This window comes from Gadus chalcogrammus, chromosome 22, assembly GCF_026213295.1.
Source record: "Gadus chalcogrammus isolate NIFS_2021 chromosome 22, NIFS_Gcha_1.0, whole genome shotgun sequence".
Lineage (NCBI taxonomy): Eukaryota > Metazoa > Chordata > Actinopteri > Gadiformes > Gadidae > Gadus > Gadus chalcogrammus.
This window is the reverse complement of record NC_079433.1, coordinates 15,806,495-15,827,278: the sequence shown is the minus strand read 5'-3', so window position 1 is coordinate 15,827,278 and position 20,784 is coordinate 15,806,495. Positions and strand designations below refer to the sequence as shown.

The 20,784-nt window shown below is 41.5% G+C and overlaps 2 protein-coding genes across 3 annotated transcripts; one reads left to right on the top strand and one right to left on the bottom strand.

Annotated features, from left to right (window-relative positions):
* The first annotated feature begins 1,582 nt into the window (after positions 1-1,582).
* On the top strand, positions 1,583-6,974 carry LOC130376072 (mucin-2-like). The gene is made up of 8 exons (XM_056583286.1): positions 1,583-1,867; positions 2,184-2,320; positions 2,625-2,698; positions 2,881-3,014; positions 3,137-4,014; positions 4,168-4,332; positions 4,841-4,925; positions 5,403-6,974. Exons 1-7 carry the CDS (start codon positions 1,804-1,806, stop codon positions 4,889-4,891), a joined length of 1,503 nt encoding a protein of 500 aa, XP_056439261.1. The 5' UTR covers positions 1,583-1,803; the 3' UTR covers positions 4,892-4,925; positions 5,403-6,974.
* A 4,577-nt stretch (positions 6,975-11,551) lies between these two features.
* On the bottom strand, positions 11,552-20,438 carry si:dkey-81h8.1 (uncharacterized protein LOC100034657 homolog). 2 transcript variants are annotated; one of them, XM_056582971.1, is made up of 9 exons: positions 20,214-20,438; positions 17,418-17,529; positions 16,859-16,972; positions 16,462-16,518; positions 16,224-16,361; positions 14,299-14,346; positions 14,003-14,116; positions 13,347-13,472; positions 11,552-13,178 (listed from the first exon to the last, which is right to left on the bottom strand). In XM_056582971.1, exons 2-9 carry the CDS (start codon positions 17,511-17,513, stop codon positions 13,059-13,061), a joined length of 813 nt encoding a protein of 270 aa, XP_056438946.1. In that variant the 5' UTR covers positions 17,514-17,529; positions 20,214-20,438; the 3' UTR covers positions 11,552-13,058. The 2 variants fall into 2 exon arrangements, with proteins under 2 accessions (XP_056438946.1, XP_056438947.1); XM_056582972.1 differs by lacking the exon at positions 14,299-14,346 and having other exon boundaries at positions 13,058-13,178; positions 20,214-20,432.
* Positions 20,439-20,784: the final 346 nt, after the last annotated feature.

The window sequence follows — 20,784 nt, the reverse complement described above, 5'->3', positions numbered from 1 at the left end:
AGTAATTCAGAAAAGTTATTTATTTTTTCATTTTTGTATTCTACTATGTTCTTATGTTCTGGTTATGTCGGGTCTTCCAGCTTTAGGCGAGAAAGCAAGTAGATCAAATTGAACAGTTGGTAATCGGGTTAGAGCCACGAAATGGATAATCGTGGACTTTAACTTGCTCTCAAGTGTTCTAGACCCCAAGGTAACATGCTAATTACATCACTTCCTGCATGGCTCGACTCCCATGTTGATGATTGTAACAGTCTTTAGAATTTTTTATTTGATTGATTGTATTTATACTATTTAATACTAAAATGCCTTTTTAACTTTCTATTTTACTCATCTCTTTGCATATGTTTTCTTTTACTTATCTATTATTTAATTTTATTGTATGACAATGTTTATATGTGAAGCACTTTGAGTCTGCCTTGTGTATGAAAAGTGCTATATAAATAAAGTTGCCTTGCCTTGCCTTGCCTTATGCATAAAAAACCTTAAAAGTGCTAATTTTCTTTCGTTAATAAGTTGCAATGCAAAATGTGTTTGCAAAATTAACCGTTTCAAATGGACTTTTTGGCTATTGGTCTTTTGGGATGGATTGACAAACAACCTATTTTAACAGAGGTCAAGTTTGGTGGTTACATGAGATCACCACTTGGATTTATGCACAGGATGAACAGAAGGAATAGCAGAAGGAAGCATATTCATGAATTAGTATTCAATAACTTTACTTCTCGTTGAGCAAACAAACGTACCTTTGAAAACTATGATATTACAGGTGACAATTATAATTCCCCCATTAAATATAAATGTAGGTTCATTATTGTCTGCGGATGCTTCTTGACCCTGAATTGATGTGAACTGAGTTTATATGTTATTTACCTTCTCAGGCCTTTAGAATGCTTAGCTTCTATTCCAAATTAAAATGTAAATCAAATAAAAGGCTTTTTTGTAAATTTCATCATCATGTTTACACATGACAGCTTCAGATAGATTGATGAAGCTGGCAGAACATCGGATTCTTCCAGGATTTTCGACTTTCAGGTATTTTAGGTCTCGGAATTCTATAATCTTTAAGCATTGTTGAGCAGTCAGTTTACGTATGACAAATTCCTAAATGTCTTCTGGACATGGTTTTGGTAGTCATGTTTTGTAATTACCACCCCAACCAACTGTACAAAGATTTGTTCAAAGCTTTTGTCACTTTTATTTGGGCAACAATATTGTACCTTATGGTCTTTCAGATAACAGAGGAACACTCCTTTGTACATCAACATGGTCAGGGATGGAACATGGCTCCTTTTCACATTGACATAAATGTATATTGTTTCACATTGTTGTCTCTGAACAACTTACTGTATTTGTAATTAGATATTTTCAACATGATATATATATGGTAATGTATCTAAAAGGCAATAACAATAAATTCAATAATGGTACAAAGTGTTTTTGCAGTGTGTTACTTGTTTTTTCCACTCGAGATAAGATAAAACACAACGGGAATTCAGGCCCATGGCAATGAAGGTAACTAAATCCAGCCCACACTGTCTTTAGAGAGCAAAGTCAATACCCAGGTTATAGATGATGCAAAGATAGTAAAATTAATTACTGTGACTAAAAACCAATATAGATTGGTGTCAGTAGTTTGAAGGACCAACCTCTTGGCCAAGCCCATGGACCAAACTAGAAGATAAAATCCTTGAAAGGGAACACTGTGCAACATTTGATCACATTTTGTTCAACACCAAGCACAGGTCCATTCAGGTCTGATCGGATTTCCTTTTCACTGGCAATATTTGACTGGCTTTCTACAAGATGGGTCAACCATCGAGATGGGTGTGGGGGGTCCTTCTGTGCCTTACCATTTCTACAACTCCAGGTGAGAATTTGTTTAAAATATCTAAGAATTAAGTTATTTCAGAACAATTGAATGTGATCCAATTATATTACATCTTAGCAATTGGAGAACATTGACTTTATGTTAGGTTATCAAAATTCTTCTATTTATGTAAAGTGTCTTCAGACTATAACCTCAAACAGTAGACCCTTTTTACAGAGGCAAGCAGTATTTGGGTCTATTGATTCTTTTAAAAGGTGCTCCCATCAAATGTATCGGGTTGAAACAGAAACCTAACTCATGTGGAAATGTAACTTAATTATATGATGCGATAATATCTCACACTCAAACCCCTCAGGTTCATCTGCAGATTCAGTTGACCCTCAGTTGACTCTGGCTTTGGCAATCGAGATCACCAATCAAGTATTCAATGCCTCCCTGCAGAATCCTCAATCAGAGTACTCCAAGTGGATGGATACAGAAGTGAAAATGCTGGTAAAGCCTCTAACAACCACACCATCGTTCTTAGATATCAGGAAAAATAAGATGTCAATATTAATAAACAAATCCATTAAAAAAAAAGAAAAGAAAATGATACTGAGTAGATATTTAGAATTCCAGCAAAGATGTATTCACAATTGTTCTACATAGCTTGTCTACCTCATACCACCGTGTGACATTTATAAGGGGGTACACTAGAAACAGAGTGGTTTGAACTGGCATACATACTTTCACATGTCATTTTTTGTTCCAAACGACAAAGTAGCTTAATTTAATCAACTATTGGTGCATCTTACAGCTTGACGGCGTTTACAAATGTAACGATTGCGATACAAAACGAACCTACGGAGGTGTTGAGTGCATAACCTACAGGTATTGTGACCCTCAAGTATTATGTTTTTGTCTGGCTAGCTTGGGTATGCTGTATTTGTTTTATGCTTTGGTTCTAATTTTATAGCTCATATTTATAGACAAATCATTACTTTTCAATTACGAAAAATGTATCATTATCATTAAATGTTTTTAGATTTATTTATTATTTTTATACTTCACAGATCCGGACTGATAGCTACCGCGTCTATCATCTTCAAAACAGATGAAATCAACCCATATATTGTCCATGGACTCTTTGAACAAAATATTGCAACAGCCCTACTCCAAACGAAACTCATTGTGAACAAGGAAAACAGTAAGACCTTTGTTTTTACACAATCTTTTGTCGACAACATCCATATATTTTGCAAATCACTACAGCTGTATACGTGTTCAGTGTTTAATTACATTCTTACTTCTTTTTGTTTTGTTCTCAAGTCCCGCTGCCGATCTTATTGGGTAAAGATGCGTGCAAGAAAATAAGTACAACTACTGAGCCACCTATAACTCCTGAACCAACGTCAACTTCTGAGCCAACTTCAACTCCTGAGCCAACCTCAACCTCTTCAACTCCTGAGCCAACTACAACTCCTCAGCCAACTTCAACTCCTGAGCCAACTTCAACTCTGCAACCAACTTCAACTCCTTCAACTCCTAAGCCAACTACAACTCCTCAGCCAACTATAACTCCTTCAACTCCTGAGCCAACTTCAACTCCTGAGCCAACTTCAACTCCTCCAACTCCTGAGCCAACTTCAACTCCTTCAACTCCTGAACCACCTACAACTCCTGAGCCAACTACAACTCCTGAGCCAACTACAACTCCTAAGCCAACTTCAACTCCTTCAACTCCTGAGCCAACTTCAACTCCTTCAACTCCTGAGCCAACTTCAACTCCTTCAAGTCCTGAGCCAACTTCAACTCTGCAACCAACTTCAACTCCTACAACTCCTGAGCCAACTACAACTCCTGAGCCAACTACAACTCTGCAGCCAACTTCAACTCCTTCAACTCCTGAGCCAACTTCAACTCCTTCAACTCCTGAGCCAACAACAACCACTGACCATACAGTGACCCCTGAACTGACAAATAACCCTGACCCTACAACGACCCCTGACCTTACCAACGCCACTGACCCTACCAATACCCCTAACCATACAGCAACCCTTGACCCGGCCAACGGTGGAGGAACATCTGGCTCTCCCAGTGGTGGAGAAAACCGTGACGATAGAGACTGGGTGCCCGGATGGGGCATTGCCCTCCTGGTGTTAGCTGCAGCCATCCTGTTGCTTCTCATCATCATTTTTATCCTTTTGGTTAGTAATCCGGAAAAGTTATTTATTTTTTCATTTTTGTATTCTAGTATATTCTTTATGTCTGGAAATTCCGCCTTAGGTTAGAAAGCCAAATTGAACCCTCCAGGAAGCAATGCATAAGCCTTTGTTGAAATTACTTTGAACTATTTTCAGTGTGTTCACTATTGCCGCGAGCTCCCATCAGAGGACCCCATGGGGAAGAACCCTGACCCATACTATGAGCAGAACAAGATGCCTCCTCAGGAAACTGTGCCAGTACTCTATCCATCAGCACCGACAGCAACGCCCTCAAGTCCAATGCCGACAAAGATGGTGGTTGTAAGTACGATTTGTGTTGGTATTCCTAGATTGTCATAATGATGACTAGTTTGCAGCTTGGTTAAGAGCACTATGTTAGCTCAATAAGGGGAATTCATCAGCCAAGTACTCAATTTGACAGAGTTAATCTTAACTAAAAGTCTTAACCAACTCTGTCAGTTAACTGAAGCTACAATACAGCAAAGTTATTTTAGCAATTAATTAGTCTGTTGTTCTTTTGTTTTAAAATACACTGTTCACAAAGAGGCGACTGAAATCATTGAAATATCTTTACTTTATTCTATTGATTTAACCTGATCATAGGCTGACTTGTTGGAATTCAACTCTGGTTTGATCAAGAAAATGGCATGCCAGTGGCCATCATTAACCCTATGATTTACAATTGTGTTTACTAAACTACACCTCTGTAATAAAATCTATTAGCGACCACCAACATTATACATAACCTATAGGCCTATATATATTTGAACTGGCTTTATGTGATCATCTCAACATTGTTTTTCAACAGGGTGACACACCCAAAAAGAATCGGACAGGCTTCTATGCTGTGAATCCTTGACATGAAGGCAAATTAGCACGTTTTGCGGATTCAGGTAAGAAATAGAACCCTCTGTTAATGTAGGTTGTTTATTTTACTGAATGTATCTATTTATAAGGGTTTATTCTCTCCTTTGCTCACTGTCAGTCAGCACTGAGATTTCCTAACATGCAGCCTGGCTCTCTTTTGTGAGAATGTTGCAGAGGGGGATGGTTCCCCTTTAACTAACATTATTACTTATCTACATTTAGCCCACTTAAGGTAATTTGAGAGCAGAGAGAGAGAGAGAGAGAGAGAGAGAGAGAGAGAGAGAGAGAGAGAGAGAGAGAGAGAGAGAGAGAGAGAGTCTGTATCTCATTCAGCTCCAGGCAGAGTAAACTACTGTAACAATTGCTTGAACAGCATTGATTTTATTAATCAAATCAAACGTGTAGCCTGACTAGTTTTTAGTAACTTTTTAGTTGTTTTAACACCAAGTGTTAAAATTCCAATTCTATACTTGTGCTAATTAACTCCCTACTTGTACTTCCAGGCCCACAAAAGATGACGAATGAAAGAGAATAGGAGGCCTTTGACTATACTGTGTAAGGAATTTGATTTGCATGAATACTATTTATTACCCATTCTGTATTACACAACTTTATTTATAGCGAAAATACATATTTTAATCGTTGTATCCTATTGTAATTATATTTCATATATCATGTTACTCATTCATGTCATTTTGTTATTAGTTTCCTGCTAAAGCCCCATGTCCATGATAAGCTGGGAAAGAGCCCAGCGTCAGAGCTCTGTTTGTCAAGGAGACCCATAAACGGAAATAGCTAGTTCTGGCGGCACACTCTAGTCATACGCCCCCTAATCCAATCAAACGCACCTACACTGACAGGCGGTCAATTTAGGACCTTGTTTGCTGAGAATTTACCCACAACCACCCAGCCTCCTCCTGCTCTGGTTCTGCTCTGTATTGTATGTAACCGACACTACGGGTTCATATATCTGATGAACCCCATGGAGGATTGTATAGTGCTCCCTGTTGTCATGTTGGTACCTACCTGACATCTATTTGTGATGCTTTAAATCCTACAGCAGGGAGCACCAGAAAAGAGTGGAACCATACCGCCAAACTAAGATGCATCACCGTTTTATGAAATAATTGGTTAAACCTATAACCAGAGTGATTATTGACAGGCTTACTTGTATTGTGCCAGTCCAGCGCTCTGCAAACCGGCTGAAGAAAACAGCAATATATCACTTGACTCTCAAGTTTCTGACTGCAGAATAAAAAATGATTGTCATTAATTTTAAACTCAGTGGAAAATGCTACATTTAACGATAGTTTCAGCATTATATTGCATTTTTACACGTAGATCAGTAGTTATATCAGTATATTATGTTAGGTTTGTTAGCTAATGCCATATTTTCTGTTGTTGCTATGGTTGCTACTATGGACCTGTTCTCCAACCTAAACAAAATAATTTGTTGTTTTTCAATAAAAACTTGGATTTGAGTTCATGTGCATATGACTTTTTTTATGAGAAAGAAGTCTGACTCTCAGATACTCGTCTTAGATCGGTAGAACGTAGGTCTGGGAGGAATTTCAACTCAAAATATGGGAAGCAGAGTCTCTGAGAAATCTGCTTAGGCTCTGAGAAATGTGTGTAGGGCTAAAGCCCTGGATAATCGTATACATGTCTTTGGGGCCCTCTTTTATTTAAGCGAGACCCCGGGAAACACCCAAGTATCCTTGACCCCTGGGTCATCTATTAATTGCATTACTTCTTTTAGGGATAGGATCCAAATGGATAATTGTCCTAGACCTTAACGCCCTGATTCTAATAAAAGAGTCCAGACATCTCTGTCTTTCTCCTAAGTCATTCCGTATCCCAATGCATGGTGTGTTTTTTTTATTTTCTGATGACCTCTTGGTGAGGAATTGTATCTCTTCTTTTCGGGTTACATAGAAAACAGACTCAAGGTCTTGAGTTGAAATTGTGGCCATCAAATTGAAATAATAAATACACTGTTTTACTTAATAATAATACCTAGACCTACTCCGTAATAATTAATTAATATGCCACTATGGTGCCAGGCCGCAATACAAAATATAATACATTAAAAAAGGAAGAGATGGTGTTCTCTAACCACTAAAATGCCATTATGTCCTGACTAGGTTATCTTGAATGAGCAACTGTCAGTCCCGCCTATCAGTAGTCTCCAAGATAGCTCTGGAGCCAACGTTATCATAGACATGGAGCTTTTGGAAATAACTGCTTCATACGCAAGTTGTAATAAAATTGACTTTGCCTCTGTTCAAAGCCATCGGTCCAATTTGGACCAATTGAGAATTCAAATCCTACACCAAAGATCGCAATGGGCCAACATCAATGGCATTTTTGTGGAAACACAGTTAATGTTGAAGCCGGCTTTTTCCTCACCACATTTGAAGCACTATTCTATTATATTAGAAAAATATCTGAGTGTGACAGTTGCCCTATCAGGCAGAAGGTCTCTGGGTCTCAGGTCTCTGGTTGCCCTCCTATCCGATCGGATAGAAGATCAGCCGTCAGTCCCCCGCTGGGCTCAGGAAGGGGCAGGGCAGTAAGTCACCCAAAAATTCATCATTCATAAACACCGGGCCCGATTTAAACACGCAAACGGGCTACCCAACCAAAAGTAAACAACTCAAAATGAATAAAGCCAACACGCCTTGCTCTTATCACGTTTCAGTTTAATTAATCACCTTTAGAAACATTCTGGGAGTGCAATTCCTCTGTCCTTATGTAATCAGTGGGAGGCGGAGATCCGGAGATATCCTCCGAGTACGGTCCCCTTGTGTCCACATGAGAGGGCAGCACTCATGTGCTCTGACACACATGGTGGAAAAGATGCAACCAGGTTTGAGGTGAAACGTTGGACTGAAATCTGCGCTCACGTCTAACTGGTTGTTTCACTTTAAAGGCTTTCCTTGTGGACTTCTACTTTTTGTTACCTACTTTTATGTTTGTTTCGCTGTAATCAAATTACAATTAAAATACATTTCAAAAAGTGTGCAAAATTGTTTCATTGTCCGAGACTTAACCCTAATTACTAACAAAGCAGGTCTTTAGCAGGTCTTTAGCTTCAAAAAGACATCCAGCTACTTCTTAAAAATCAATAAGCCTTATGTCATTAGCAGTTTATATGGAGAAAAAAAAAATGTAAACCTTTAAATTATACTTTTAACATAATTGTATCGTGTAATGGTATGTATGAAGCTATAGCTATATCCTAAAAAAATCCAAACACAGATTGGATCATGGGGCCTGGTGTCAGATCCCAATAAGCGACTTTCCCAAACTTAGGGTCCTGACCCGAAATGGGTCCCGACCCGTTTTGATGAGTAAAATGTATCACAATACTCTGTGAATTCATTTTCCTGCTTGAAATTGAAGAGCCTTGTTTTTTTCCATGAGGTCTTTTCAGCTCAGATGTTGAATCAGTAGTTTATAAATGTAGATGTTATGGCGATTTATGATGAATTTGTGTTAATTTAGGTCCCGGGTAGACCCCAGATTTCTCTTCTGGGTCGGGAGGTGAAAGGTTCTGAACCCCAGCTCTCCTTCCCTCAATTTGCAGCATCGGATCGTTTTAGATGCCTGACCCGAGAAGCTTTCTTCCCCTTCTTATCGTTCTTGTCCTCAGTTCGATTAAGCGCTCGTTAGCTGATGCCCCACATTGTTGTGCATCCACCCCTCCCTTCGGTTTCTATGGCGGCGGCGTGTCAGTGTCAAGGGCAGATGGATGGGCTTTTAACCACAGGGAGCAAAGAACAAAGGCAATAGGGACACAGAGGGCAGGTCTCCTTCATAATAGAGGGAGTAACCAAATACCGAGCTAATGTTAATATACACAAAACCAAGGAGAAACAAAGAAGCATGTGTATGAACACGTGCAAACACATACGCACACACACACACACACACACACACAAACAATAGCAGTACTTCATAATACACACTCTCAAATATCAATTTTTTTTGCCCATCAAATTAATCAGGTAATTTAAAGGATGTGGGAGTTGTTCCTACCACAAACAGTATCAGTGCACACACAACACACACACACACACACACACACACACACACACACACACACACACACACACACACACACACACACACACACGCGCGCAAACACTCATACACACACAAACAAGCACAGCCGTGCACTCACACAAACACATACACACACACACACACACACACACACACACACACACACACAAAAACACACAAATACAGATACAAAAAAGCCATACACGCACACACACACACACACATACAAATATACACAAACACACACCAACATAAACACATACACACACACAGCTACAAATTGTGTGCGCATGAATATATATTACATTACAAATACATTTAAAGACACAATCACAGAGGCCATAAGATGCCATCAGGCGATGATTAAACATTTTAGAAACCTATTTTTATAAACTCCCAACTCCCAACCTTTAAACACTGACAGATTAATGCAATCCTTCTCTGGTGTTAAACGCTTTTCCGTTCACAGTTAAGGATGAAGGATGCTTGTTTACATTGGCCGTACAAATCGAACAGGACGTCTTTGAACAGACCACTTTCACCTCGCAGTACAAACACAGGTCAAAAGTCACGTTCACAGCACTCACTGTTCCTTTATGTACCAGGGAACGGAGAGTAAACCCAACTAGGGAAGATTAGCCTAGTACCTGTGTCCTGGTACCAAACCAAGGGGGGTGGGGAGGGGTTGATGGGGGGTGAGGGGGTGGTGAGGGGTGGTGATAATATGTCATGGGGTGGTGACATCTGCATACAGGTGTCTTCCCAGCTCAAGGTTCAATGACAGATCCAGATGTCGAGTAGTTTTATTTTAATATTTTCTTATTTGTCTTATACTTTGATTTAATACTGTAGAGTCATGTCAGACGTCAAGTGGGTAGCGCAGAATACAGAGTTATGGCGCGTTCACATCGATGAGAAGTATGGGGAAAACATTTTCGCGACGTCTGAAAGTTCTCGTGAACATCACCTCATGAAGCGCTTATGATTCTTCTTCCGTTCTGCAACTGGGGCCAGATTTTGATAACAGAGTTGCCCTGTTGGTGACGTATGATTCACTAGTGATGCCCATGAACATGGCAGAACATGACTTTGCTATTGATTGACGTTAACGTCTGTTGGCATCGACTTTGCTCAGTTTTAAACGTTGTGTACTGGTAAACCAGCTCTAGATAAGGGCAAGTGTAGTCTTCCATACAGTGGCAATACAATGTGCTTCTCATAAATTAAAGCAAAAGGATACTAGATGATAGGCTTCAAGGAAATAAAGGCGTTCGAACTTGAAACTTGCTGTGAAGAACTTTTAGATTCCCAATGCAGTGCACATGAACGGTCGATGTCGGGAACACGCGTAAGCTTGAGCGTCATCACTGGCATGCCGTCTCGTTATCACCAGCACGATGAACGCGCCTTTAAGGTAATAGGAAACCGAAATTGAAGGTTGGAGATTAATACCACACATCCGTTTGACAGTATGTGAAAACATTTTCATGACAAAGGAGTTTTCCATTCATGTCCGAGAGAGAGAGAGAGAGAGAGAGAGAGAGGGAGAGAGAGGGAGAGAGAGAGAGAGAGAGAGAGAGAGAGAGAGAGAGAGAGAGAGAGAGAGAGAGAGAGAGAGAGAGACACACACACATGGCGAGAGATAGAAGGAGGGAGGGAGAGAGAGGAAGAGAGAAAGGGGGAGAGTGAGGGAGAGAGAGACATAGAGACAGAGAGAGAGAGAGAGGGAGGGAGACAAAGAGAGGGAGGGAGACAAAGAGAGGGAGAGAGAGAGAGGGAGAAGGAGAGAGTGGGAGAGAGAGAAAGAGAGATGGAGAGAAAGAAAGAGAGAGAGAGAGAGAGAGAGAGAGGGAGAGAGAGACATCAAAGGAGACACAGTTTTAAGATATATGACCAACTCCCGTCATTGGTCCTGCCTCCTGTCACTCCAAATGTGTTTGGTACCAGCACTGGTCCTTATCCTCACTAGGGTAGCCTACTACCCGTGCCAGTTCCGTGCCTACTCCTATGTTTGTACTCGAATGACGCTCTTGGAAAGGGCGTATTGACCAAGCTGTATCTCCAATAGAACATGACCAACGATAATAAACTAAAGGGCGAGGATATCTGGGCTTCATTAAACTGTGTTACTCATAGTCGGTCAGCTCAAGGGTAATGGTGATCAAACATCAGCAGCATAGCATTGGCACTACTCATAGCAGTGCCCAGGGAACTCTTCCAGCAGGGCCTTGTGTTGGTATCATTATATCCATGGCCTTTCTGAAAGATGTTCCAGAGACCAGAGATTTAAAGGGCCAGTGACGGGGTCGAGGGATACATATGAGAGGGCTTGAATGGTGACCCTCATGGAAAACTCTTAATCTCTCTTTCTGCTGTCGTTTATTGAACACTATAGCCAGTAGCAATGCATTTGTAACCCTATGTTAACCTTATGTACTCCTAGTCACGGATACCATATTATATGAAATCACCCTATTTAAACTGAACTCTTTTCCTCTTAAAACCCTACACCTAATAGTGTAATTAGGTGTGCAGTGTAAACAAAAGAATCGGTTTAAATTGAGACCAGCAGATATTTCCTTTTGAGATTAATTTATTAGTGAGAGATAATCTCACGTATATAAGTCTTATAAGTGAAGGTGTCCAACAGTTGTGAAATCAATAAAACAAACTACAAACAAAACAATACATGGAACATTGGTATATAAAACATTGATCTAAAAACATGTCCAAATGATTTGATCTGTGCAGGAATGGAAAATAAATATGCCCAATGGAAGTGTTTGAATCTCTCTCAGTTTTGCTAGAAATGTTTAGCACCATGCAACATAACAACACTGATGAACATAATGAAATCAAAACGTTTGTTCATGTGGAATTAATAAGGAAATGCATGATCACGCATCCAGGGACACAAAAAGAGTTGTAAATGGTACCTCAGGTGAGCATTACTCCGAAAAGGGCTTGATATGTGGAACCTCGTGTTCTGTGGACGATGAGGACGGTTGTGTTCCAATGAAGACAGGGTTCTTCAGCACATCTTACATGCTTAGCCTAACAACTGCTGTGACTGCGTCTGCATCTGACGTTAAACAGGGAGCTCCAAAATAGCAGATACAAGAAGGTATAAATATTTACCTAGCAACACTAGCATACAACATGAACCACAGCAGTGCGATATATGTGTGAGTACACACTTAGTACAGAGCAACATGTGTACCCTAGGTTGTACAATGTGTAACACATCAGGTAGCACCGTTGTAAAGTTTGGGTAGGGAAAACAGTCGTTGATACTGTTTTCAGTCATATGCTACTAGCAGGTCACAAGTGTGGGGAACACTTTGCAATTTCATTATAGTTGAATTAAGCTACTTTTCTGTTTTTTTGCCAATGATTCGCCAAACAAGGCTTACGTGTGACGGAATTGATCCCACATTCCTAGATCCCAAAATGGTCATTCATAAAACATCTATAAATCACTTATTCACTAATTGAATATTGATTATGTGAAATGCTGTTTTAAAATAACATAAATTAAAATGGATTAATCCCACAGCAGGGCCTCTGCAGGTATAAAGACAGAAAAATGGTTCCCCCATCTACAAATTCCAACAGAATAGTCGTAAGTGGAAAGATATCCTACCAGCAGACGGCTTGGCTTTGACTTCCACTTTGCTGACATGAAATGGAACCACATACATGTGCGTGTCTGATTCCAGCCCCCTTGACAGGGTTAGATCAACGCCTGATAAAATCAGTAATTCTTGAAATATTTACTTCTAAACAGCCCTGTCCTACTCACAGAGGATGTCGGAAATAATGTTACAAAGAACAACGACAACAACCAAATTTTTTTTTTTAACATTGTCAAAAATATTTGAATAATAAACAAGGAATCAGCAGTCCGGCATAATTTGATTCAAATCATTTTTCCAAATTCCCTTTTCTTCTTAATGAGGGCCCACTCCAAGAGCTATATACCCTGTGGAGTCGGTAGTAATTCATGAATAGGTTGACATAAATCTGACAGTGACCCATGGTGTTATATCCCCCCCACCCCCCCCAACATGAAGAGAGAAAGCAGGCTGGATTCACGGCTCCTCGTCAGCACTGAGTATCTCGATGGGCACCACCTGGGGTTCAGTGAGGGGCGTGCTGAGGTCATCCTCCACCTGCTCCGACTCTGGCTCCGTCACCACCACCGCCACCTGCTGGAGAGTTAAGGGACAGACAGCCGACGGATGAAGAAATGAATCATATCTGAATCCATTCTAAGAAATAATCTTAAATGTATCCCTCTTAATCCACGGCCTGGTCCACCGTGTAACGCTGCAGTGTCAGCGGTGTTCCCCGTATCGGGGCCCCGGTCTGAGAGGTACCTGGGGGCCGCTGTGTGGGGCCGCGGCTACCACCGGCAGCGAGGTGGGGGCTGCAGGGGCCTGTGTGATGTGCACAGGGGCCGCAGGGGGCTGGCTGTGTGGATAGACGGGCCTCTGACCGGCGGACTGGAACAGGAAGAAGGAGAACGCCATTCTTTACATCACAGAAAGCTCAATGCAGTAAAAGGTTGCATCTGAATCACCGTTCCCAGATGTAGTTGGTTGTTCTAGCCGCCTGCATTCTTTATCTGTATACTAATGTACAAGTTGAGCAGCGTTCATTTGGAGGTCAGGTGAGGGGGTCAGCGAGGGGTGAGCTCGCTGGTTCTATTGCCCACGAGGCTCACTTTATAATTCAAGCCATGAGGAAATAGAAAGGGTTATTGTTTGCACTTCTTTGCATTTTTGTACACTTATAAGAGGGAGAATCGTGGATAAAATGCAGAAAAAACAGATCAGAAAACGATCTATGCATCATTGGAAAAAGTGCAGAAATAAGTCTGTTGTGGATGGTTTTACAGTGCATTCTGGGTATTAAGTTGTGCATCTTACAGGGAACCCGATTAGGTACTAGCAGTACAAAAGGGGGATGCCCCGAATCAAAGAGTGCAGTGTATACAGGGAAGGGTGAGTTTGGGCTGGGGCATGGAAGTCACCTGGCTGCCTCCAGCCGACAGCACGCTGAGCCCGAACAGCATGGCTGTGATGCAGATGAGGAGCTCCAGCACCAGGAAGATCACCAGCGTGCCCAGGATCCCATCGATCAGCAGCTAGCCCGGGAAAACCCACAGCAGCAATGAAGGAATAGTAGCGACTACAACACAACAGTGCAGTACATGATAGTGATCATAGAGACACATGAATGAAACATGGTACATCTATTGAGGAGGACGGACAGCACAAGAATTTTCTGACCAACATATTAACTGGGAACAGACTTTACACTACTTACTTTACACTTTTGCTCGATTAGCCCAGTGCATTTCCTGAAACAATGTTGCTGCCATGGACAGTAGACAAAAACACAATCAGAGATGATGATATATAAAAAAACATCACGTCATGTAAAGTTGATTCCTCAGAAGGATAATGTACTTGGTCCTATTAAAGAGGTTCATTTCAATTGCTGTTTCTGATGTCTGATTGGCTCAAATGTCAATGACTTTTGAGCAATTATTATATAAACAGGAATTTCCATGGGGGGTTAATTTAGGATTTGTTAGAAAATGTGTTGAATATCATTTAACATGCTGATCACATAGTTAGAATTACGCCAGGTTGTGTTAAAAACTATTTCACGTAATGTATTTAACAAAGCTCCCCACATTCATTATTATATACATAATTCATAATTGCATAAGGCAATGGTGCTAAATCTGTGGTCAAAGATCTGCCATTGAGACTGGAATAGATTCTTTAGTTATGTGCCTCACTGCGGAGATATTGTCTTCTGTAACTCCCATGTCTCATCAATGATACACACCGTGAACCTCTAAAATCAAATTAAACACCTTTTGGTGTTTGTTTTTGCTCTTTACAGCAACTACAAGTAAAGAGAGCAGTATTTAGTCTGCTTGTTTGAAGCAAACAACAACAACAACTGTATACATTGTCATACTAGCATGAGTGGGAGCAATGTTAAAATTCTACAAACGATAATAAACGACCAAAAGCAAAGCATTGGGGTGGCTGTGGCGTAATGTGATCTGATATAACAAGTGAACGTTCATATCACTCTTTTAAAAAGACCATCAGAAACACAATAAAAATTCACATGTGTGGGTTTGCTGCCAGCAAAAAATTAAGAAGTGCTTCATTTATTATAATTGTTGATGATATATTTGAGAAGAGTTAAAGGGGCCCTATTTTACCACCCTTACCCATTACAAACCAAAGTGGCAGCGTCCACATAGCTGTACTATGGATAGATAACCCAGCCCACTGCAGGCTGGTGGACGGATCGATCCAGCATACATCTAGGTGGACTCTCCCACAGTGATGTCACCAAGTCACAGGGCAGATTTGGAAACAGCTTGTATTGGCTCATGGTGGTCAAATAGTGGCCCTTTAAACGGTCCATTTATTATTTTTGTTCATACTCTTGATGAGTTTTTTCAACTATGTGAGCCAAGATCAGAATAGCATGTGTTAAACTATTGATAGGTTTTTGGCAAGCTCACAATTATGGTCTTAATTTGTAGTGACTCTTTCATCGCTAGCGTTGATCGCTGTCGTGTGCAAACATTGTTTCATTCCAGCACTAGGCAAATGATGCATAATGCATTTGAGTGATTTAGTATACACTGATGAGACTTTTAAATTAAACCGTATCAAGTCTTTACCACCCATGAAGGCAATAATAAAGATACCAAGAACAAGAGAGACAGCAGGACGACTAAAGTCCACATCTTTGACCACAGTAGCAGTATTAATGACAACTCCCATTCAATTAGACCTTGTGAGTTCCACCTAAATTTCTCCCCTAAAGACATCAATGAAAATGCGACACATACGTATTCTACATATTATGGAGAGGAAGCTACCAACACCGGCTTTAAGTGGGCTTAGATCTTTTCCAGATTTAGTTTAACTACCAGCATCAGACCATCTTCCCATGTGGCTGATATATAACTAGATAGATAGTTTACAATAAGACACGAAGAGCTCTGACAGGATGTGATGAGAACATAACGCCACCGAACAACACACGCTCATGTGTCACGCAGACGCAGCGCTGATGTCCCCGTTACCCTACCCTCCGCCCCCTAAGAGGCCTGCTGCCCCCACATGACACGTATGAACCGTCCAATCACGGAGCAGCCTGATGAGGCCTCCCCACAACCTAGCCCCATAGAGCGCCCCCCTCGGAGTAGCTACCACAGCGTGCTGCTCCAGGCGCCGGCAGTGCTCGCAGTGGTACGAGTCCTGGCGGTAGGGCAAGTGCTTGGACATCAGGCCCAGGGCGGCTGTGGCGAACGCAGCGCTGATCAGGTGCAGGACCAGTGAGCATTTGATCTGCAAAGGAACGGGAAGACGGCTCACTGAACATAACATCATGGTGTTGGAAGAGAGCTGATGCTGGTGTTTCTGATTTGATTGAGGAGCTGAGACTTACCCAGAAGAGAGAAGGCTTCCTTCCACTGTGGACCAGGACTGAGCCGGACAGGGTCACCTGGAAGGATATCGAGCATTACAATTTCTAAAGTACTTCAGTACGATTCCTAAGAAAGAGAATTACATACATCAATGATGTGCAGGATAAACACAGTCAATTCGAAGTCAGTTAACATGTTAACACAGTTTGATATGTTTGAGAGCTCGTCATGGTTTTAGCGTCTCAAGTGTCTGGTGGCATCTCGACATCACACACCCCCACTCCATCACAACCGTTTTGGACTGTTTACTGTTACTTGAGATGCAAAAGTCGTTGATTTGTGTTAGATGAGACTCTGTAAATGGGATGCTCTTGGTGATTGGGAGAGGTCCTGCTGACGGTACGATGGTATGGTCACCTGGATGACCACGATCAGGAACAGGAACACGTCTTCGGTGAAGTGGACCTCGTGGATCTGGAGCACCGAGGCACTCAGACACAGGATCAGAGCTCCGATGATGATCTGGACCGCCTGAGGAGGAGCCACAACACAAGCAGATCCAGTCTCCGTATGCATGTTTGATCAGTGGGATGATTTGAAACCGGACCAGAACACATAGTGCCTTCTAACAAGCAGGGGGCTGGAGATATGGTGCAGGTCAGTTGCTGTTTTAGGGTCATTTGTGTGTGTGTGTGTTTCCATAATCTAGATTCTCACATTCATTACCCTAACCATAAAAAAGGTTCCTCTTATTTTGACACACGCAGTCTCACTTAAAACATTGATCTACTTTACCAGCTGGATAACTGACAGGAGTGACAAATTGCAATCGGTAGGGTTGCATTGTAAAGGCTATCTGCACCTTACCGATGGAACCATTTCGATTTTTAGAATAATTAACCCCTTCTCTGTTTGTGGATTTCGGGCATATTCGTGAAGGGCATGTGTTATTCTTTCCCAGACAAGTAGAGCTCACCCCAAGGGTCTTTGGCTCCATCTTGTGGTAGGACTCCACCTGCCCATGGTTGAGGTTCCCGGTGGGGGGCAGCGGGTCCTGGCTGTCGATGCCCATAATGGTCGGCTGATGTCTAAACAGGATGGAGCGGACAAGTACCACTAAGCATCTTCTGCTGCGTGACGTTCATAACAATCTTACAGTAACACAAATGCAATGTCTAGTACTAACCCCGAGAATTGTGGGATGATGTTTTATTGTTGCTAAATAGTGGCTGAGAAAATAATGACATGTATAAATATACTTTCCTTATTCAAATAATGTCCTATCTTTAGTCTGTATCTTTAGCTTTTTTTTTGCAGAAATCATGAATTGTAGCCATGCAGCAATTTTCTGGAAACCATACATTTCAAGGAGCTAAGAGAGGAATTTCAGTTTTGGAATATCACATTTACTAACCAGTATCAATTAATCACTAATAAGCGTAACATCTAAAACGATGTTATTATAATAAAATATGTTATGTTTTTCACAATTAAAATATGTCCAAATAGGACATCAAATATATTTTTCCTCCCAGTCTCTCATCACTGCAGATGAGGACACCAATACATTATAAATCGTTACATCCAGAAGTTTACAGCATTGACAACATCAGCCATGTCTCCTCCCAGAAATATGATCCTCATAATATCTATTGGAAGAGCAATTCGTAGCTGTGTAGCAATTGTGTGATCCATTTATATTTTAACATATCGACCCGAGGCCTTTTTAGGCTTTGACCAACCACACTCAGCACATGATCTACCCGTGGGTTTAATCACGTCCATTCATTGATCCCTGTATTGGAAGTACCCCACTTCTCGTGTAAAGAAATGTTTTTTTTTTAGACTGTATTGATGAAATATTTCGTTTCCTAGTAATGTTTTGGCATATTATTGTACTGGCCTGCTGGAGGTGGTATAGTGGGCGTAGTATATGTGGGGAAACTTTGACCGAGTGGATGATTGAATGACACGCTGAATGTTACTCTCATCTGTGAGGCAGTGCACTATAGGGAACGGAAGACGCGCGGAAGGGAAAACCTTCAGAGCTCTATAGGACTACAAAAGATGAATAAAAAATGTAATTGTAATTTTTGACACTAGTCAAATCACAGGTGGAAAAGGGTAAACTTTCTGAACTGATAAGAGCTTCTGTGGGCGAGCTGTCATCATGCATAACAAAAAAAATAGCATCTGGCTATAGCCCAGCCTGAGCCTTCTGAGAAAATGTCCTTTGTTTTGTAGGCTACCAAAGGTTAAATTAGCTATTTGGGTAAAGCTAAAGTGAGGGAGGCTGGATCCTTTGTACTTCATTCAATATGTAGCCTGTAGTCTGCTCCGCGGAGAACGTAGCATAAACTCGTTAAGGTCATTGGGCCAGGTTGAGATGGGAGATGTTTAATGCACGTTATGCCCAAAACACAGCTATGACTGACAATGTGCCCTGTTACATTTTGAGTAGCAGTTTGCCTAATCGGCTGATGCTTTCTCTTAAGTTTTAGTAGCCTAAGGACTGAGACAGTCACAAGCATCAAGAACAGAATAGGTTGATCTCTTTCACAACTCAAGGCCAACCCCCCTTGAGTTTGCCGAAACTAATTGACTGAAAGAACTGGCATTATGTTTGTGTTGGTATGCTACGCCCAAGAACGAAACCAAACATTTTTTTGAAGCGCCCTTCCTAATGCAAGAGGGGTATCCCCGACGGGGCTTGTCAAAACCTCTGTTATAGAATAATTCATTGGTCAAAACATTCTCACAGCTGGAACAACGGCACTTATGTCAGGGAATTCCCTCTCGGCATCAAAGTATTACACTGATCATCTCAGACCGTAAACATGTAGGCCTAGGCTATTGATAAGGCCCGACTGATTGAGTTATCATAGGCTGATGGGATGGCTATCTTAATCCAGATACTTCCGATAGTTGATTTGGAGCAGGTATGGACAACATTGAGCTGCTGCCATAAAGTTTGTCCTGCGTGTGTTCAGGTCCTTTGAAACCAGAAGAAGAATCTGATTTGAAATGTTGAGTAAATAAAGTATGAACGTGCTTTTCTCTTTACGAAGCCCTCTAAGGACGACGGAGGGTGACGACGGGCCAGGCCCGGTCCACAATGCACAACACGCCTGTCTTCTAACCCTGGATATAACATAGGACTAATGCAGGCCTCGTCTGAAGGATCACAAGTTTTGTTTTAATAAAACAAATGCCTTTAAAATCTGCTATCCAAATTTCCAAAACAAATCCGGTTCAGGGATAGCTTTAATCATATATAATAAAAAATACATTGATTCACGATGAAGAACACTGCCAGTGAACGTGATTTTCTGTTTGTCAAACGGAGGTTCTTTAGAATAAAACTAAAAGTCGTTTCAGAGACGTACACAATCTATTCCGCTGCGATTAGCCTACATGTATGTGGCCTTGCAGAAGTTCGGAGAGCAGGCGCAGCAGCTGCTCCTGGCGCGACTCCAGGCGTACTGCGGCATCAAGTCAGACTACAGTGATCCGCACCCTGCATCATGCAGGTACCAGACAATTCCAACATCAGCATCCACCAGACCCCTCTAACATCAGCATCCACACACTCAGCATCATGCATGCTGCACTACCGAGCCTCGGTTGGACCTGGGTGTCTATGCTGTATCTTGATAAAACACATTCACTAATCCCCGGTACCTGACATCAAGGGTAGGCTAGTCATCTCAGAGGACGTCACGTCCCGTCACCGATCGCTATACTTTTCCATGCGGGACAACACGGGTCTTACCTCCACCTGGAATCGACCGTCGTCCGATTAGATTTTTTTACGATGGCGCACTCTTATCCGACTTGTTTGGTTTGATTTGGGCTCGAAACTACGATGGAGAGATGCGGGGCTTGTAGCCGGTGTGTGGGGCGGGCCGGGCTGCAGGGGAACGGGAGACGCGCTGAATGCAGCAGGGTGCTGTTGAGGACGCCTCGTGACTCAGGACTATTTTTGCTGGCGCTGCAGTACCAACGCAGCAGACCCACTCACACCTCAAACACATCACAGTCCATGAAATACATTGGAACGGCGCCCTCATATTATAATACGAAGAAATATGAAGCAGTGGATTCATCTGCAATGTAGCACTCATAGGCTACTTAAATAATCTTGTACTGTTCAAAATATGCTCCATGCTGTTAACTGGGCGAACTTTGCACATTACCATCATCTATTAACAAGAAAGCATGTAGTCCAAGTCATCATTTGTGGGTAAAATATTATTTGATGGTGCTTATAAAAGTAAAGACTGTTTGAATTGAAATAGTATGTTAAAGTAATCGATTCAATTAAATGCAGATTAGGTCACATT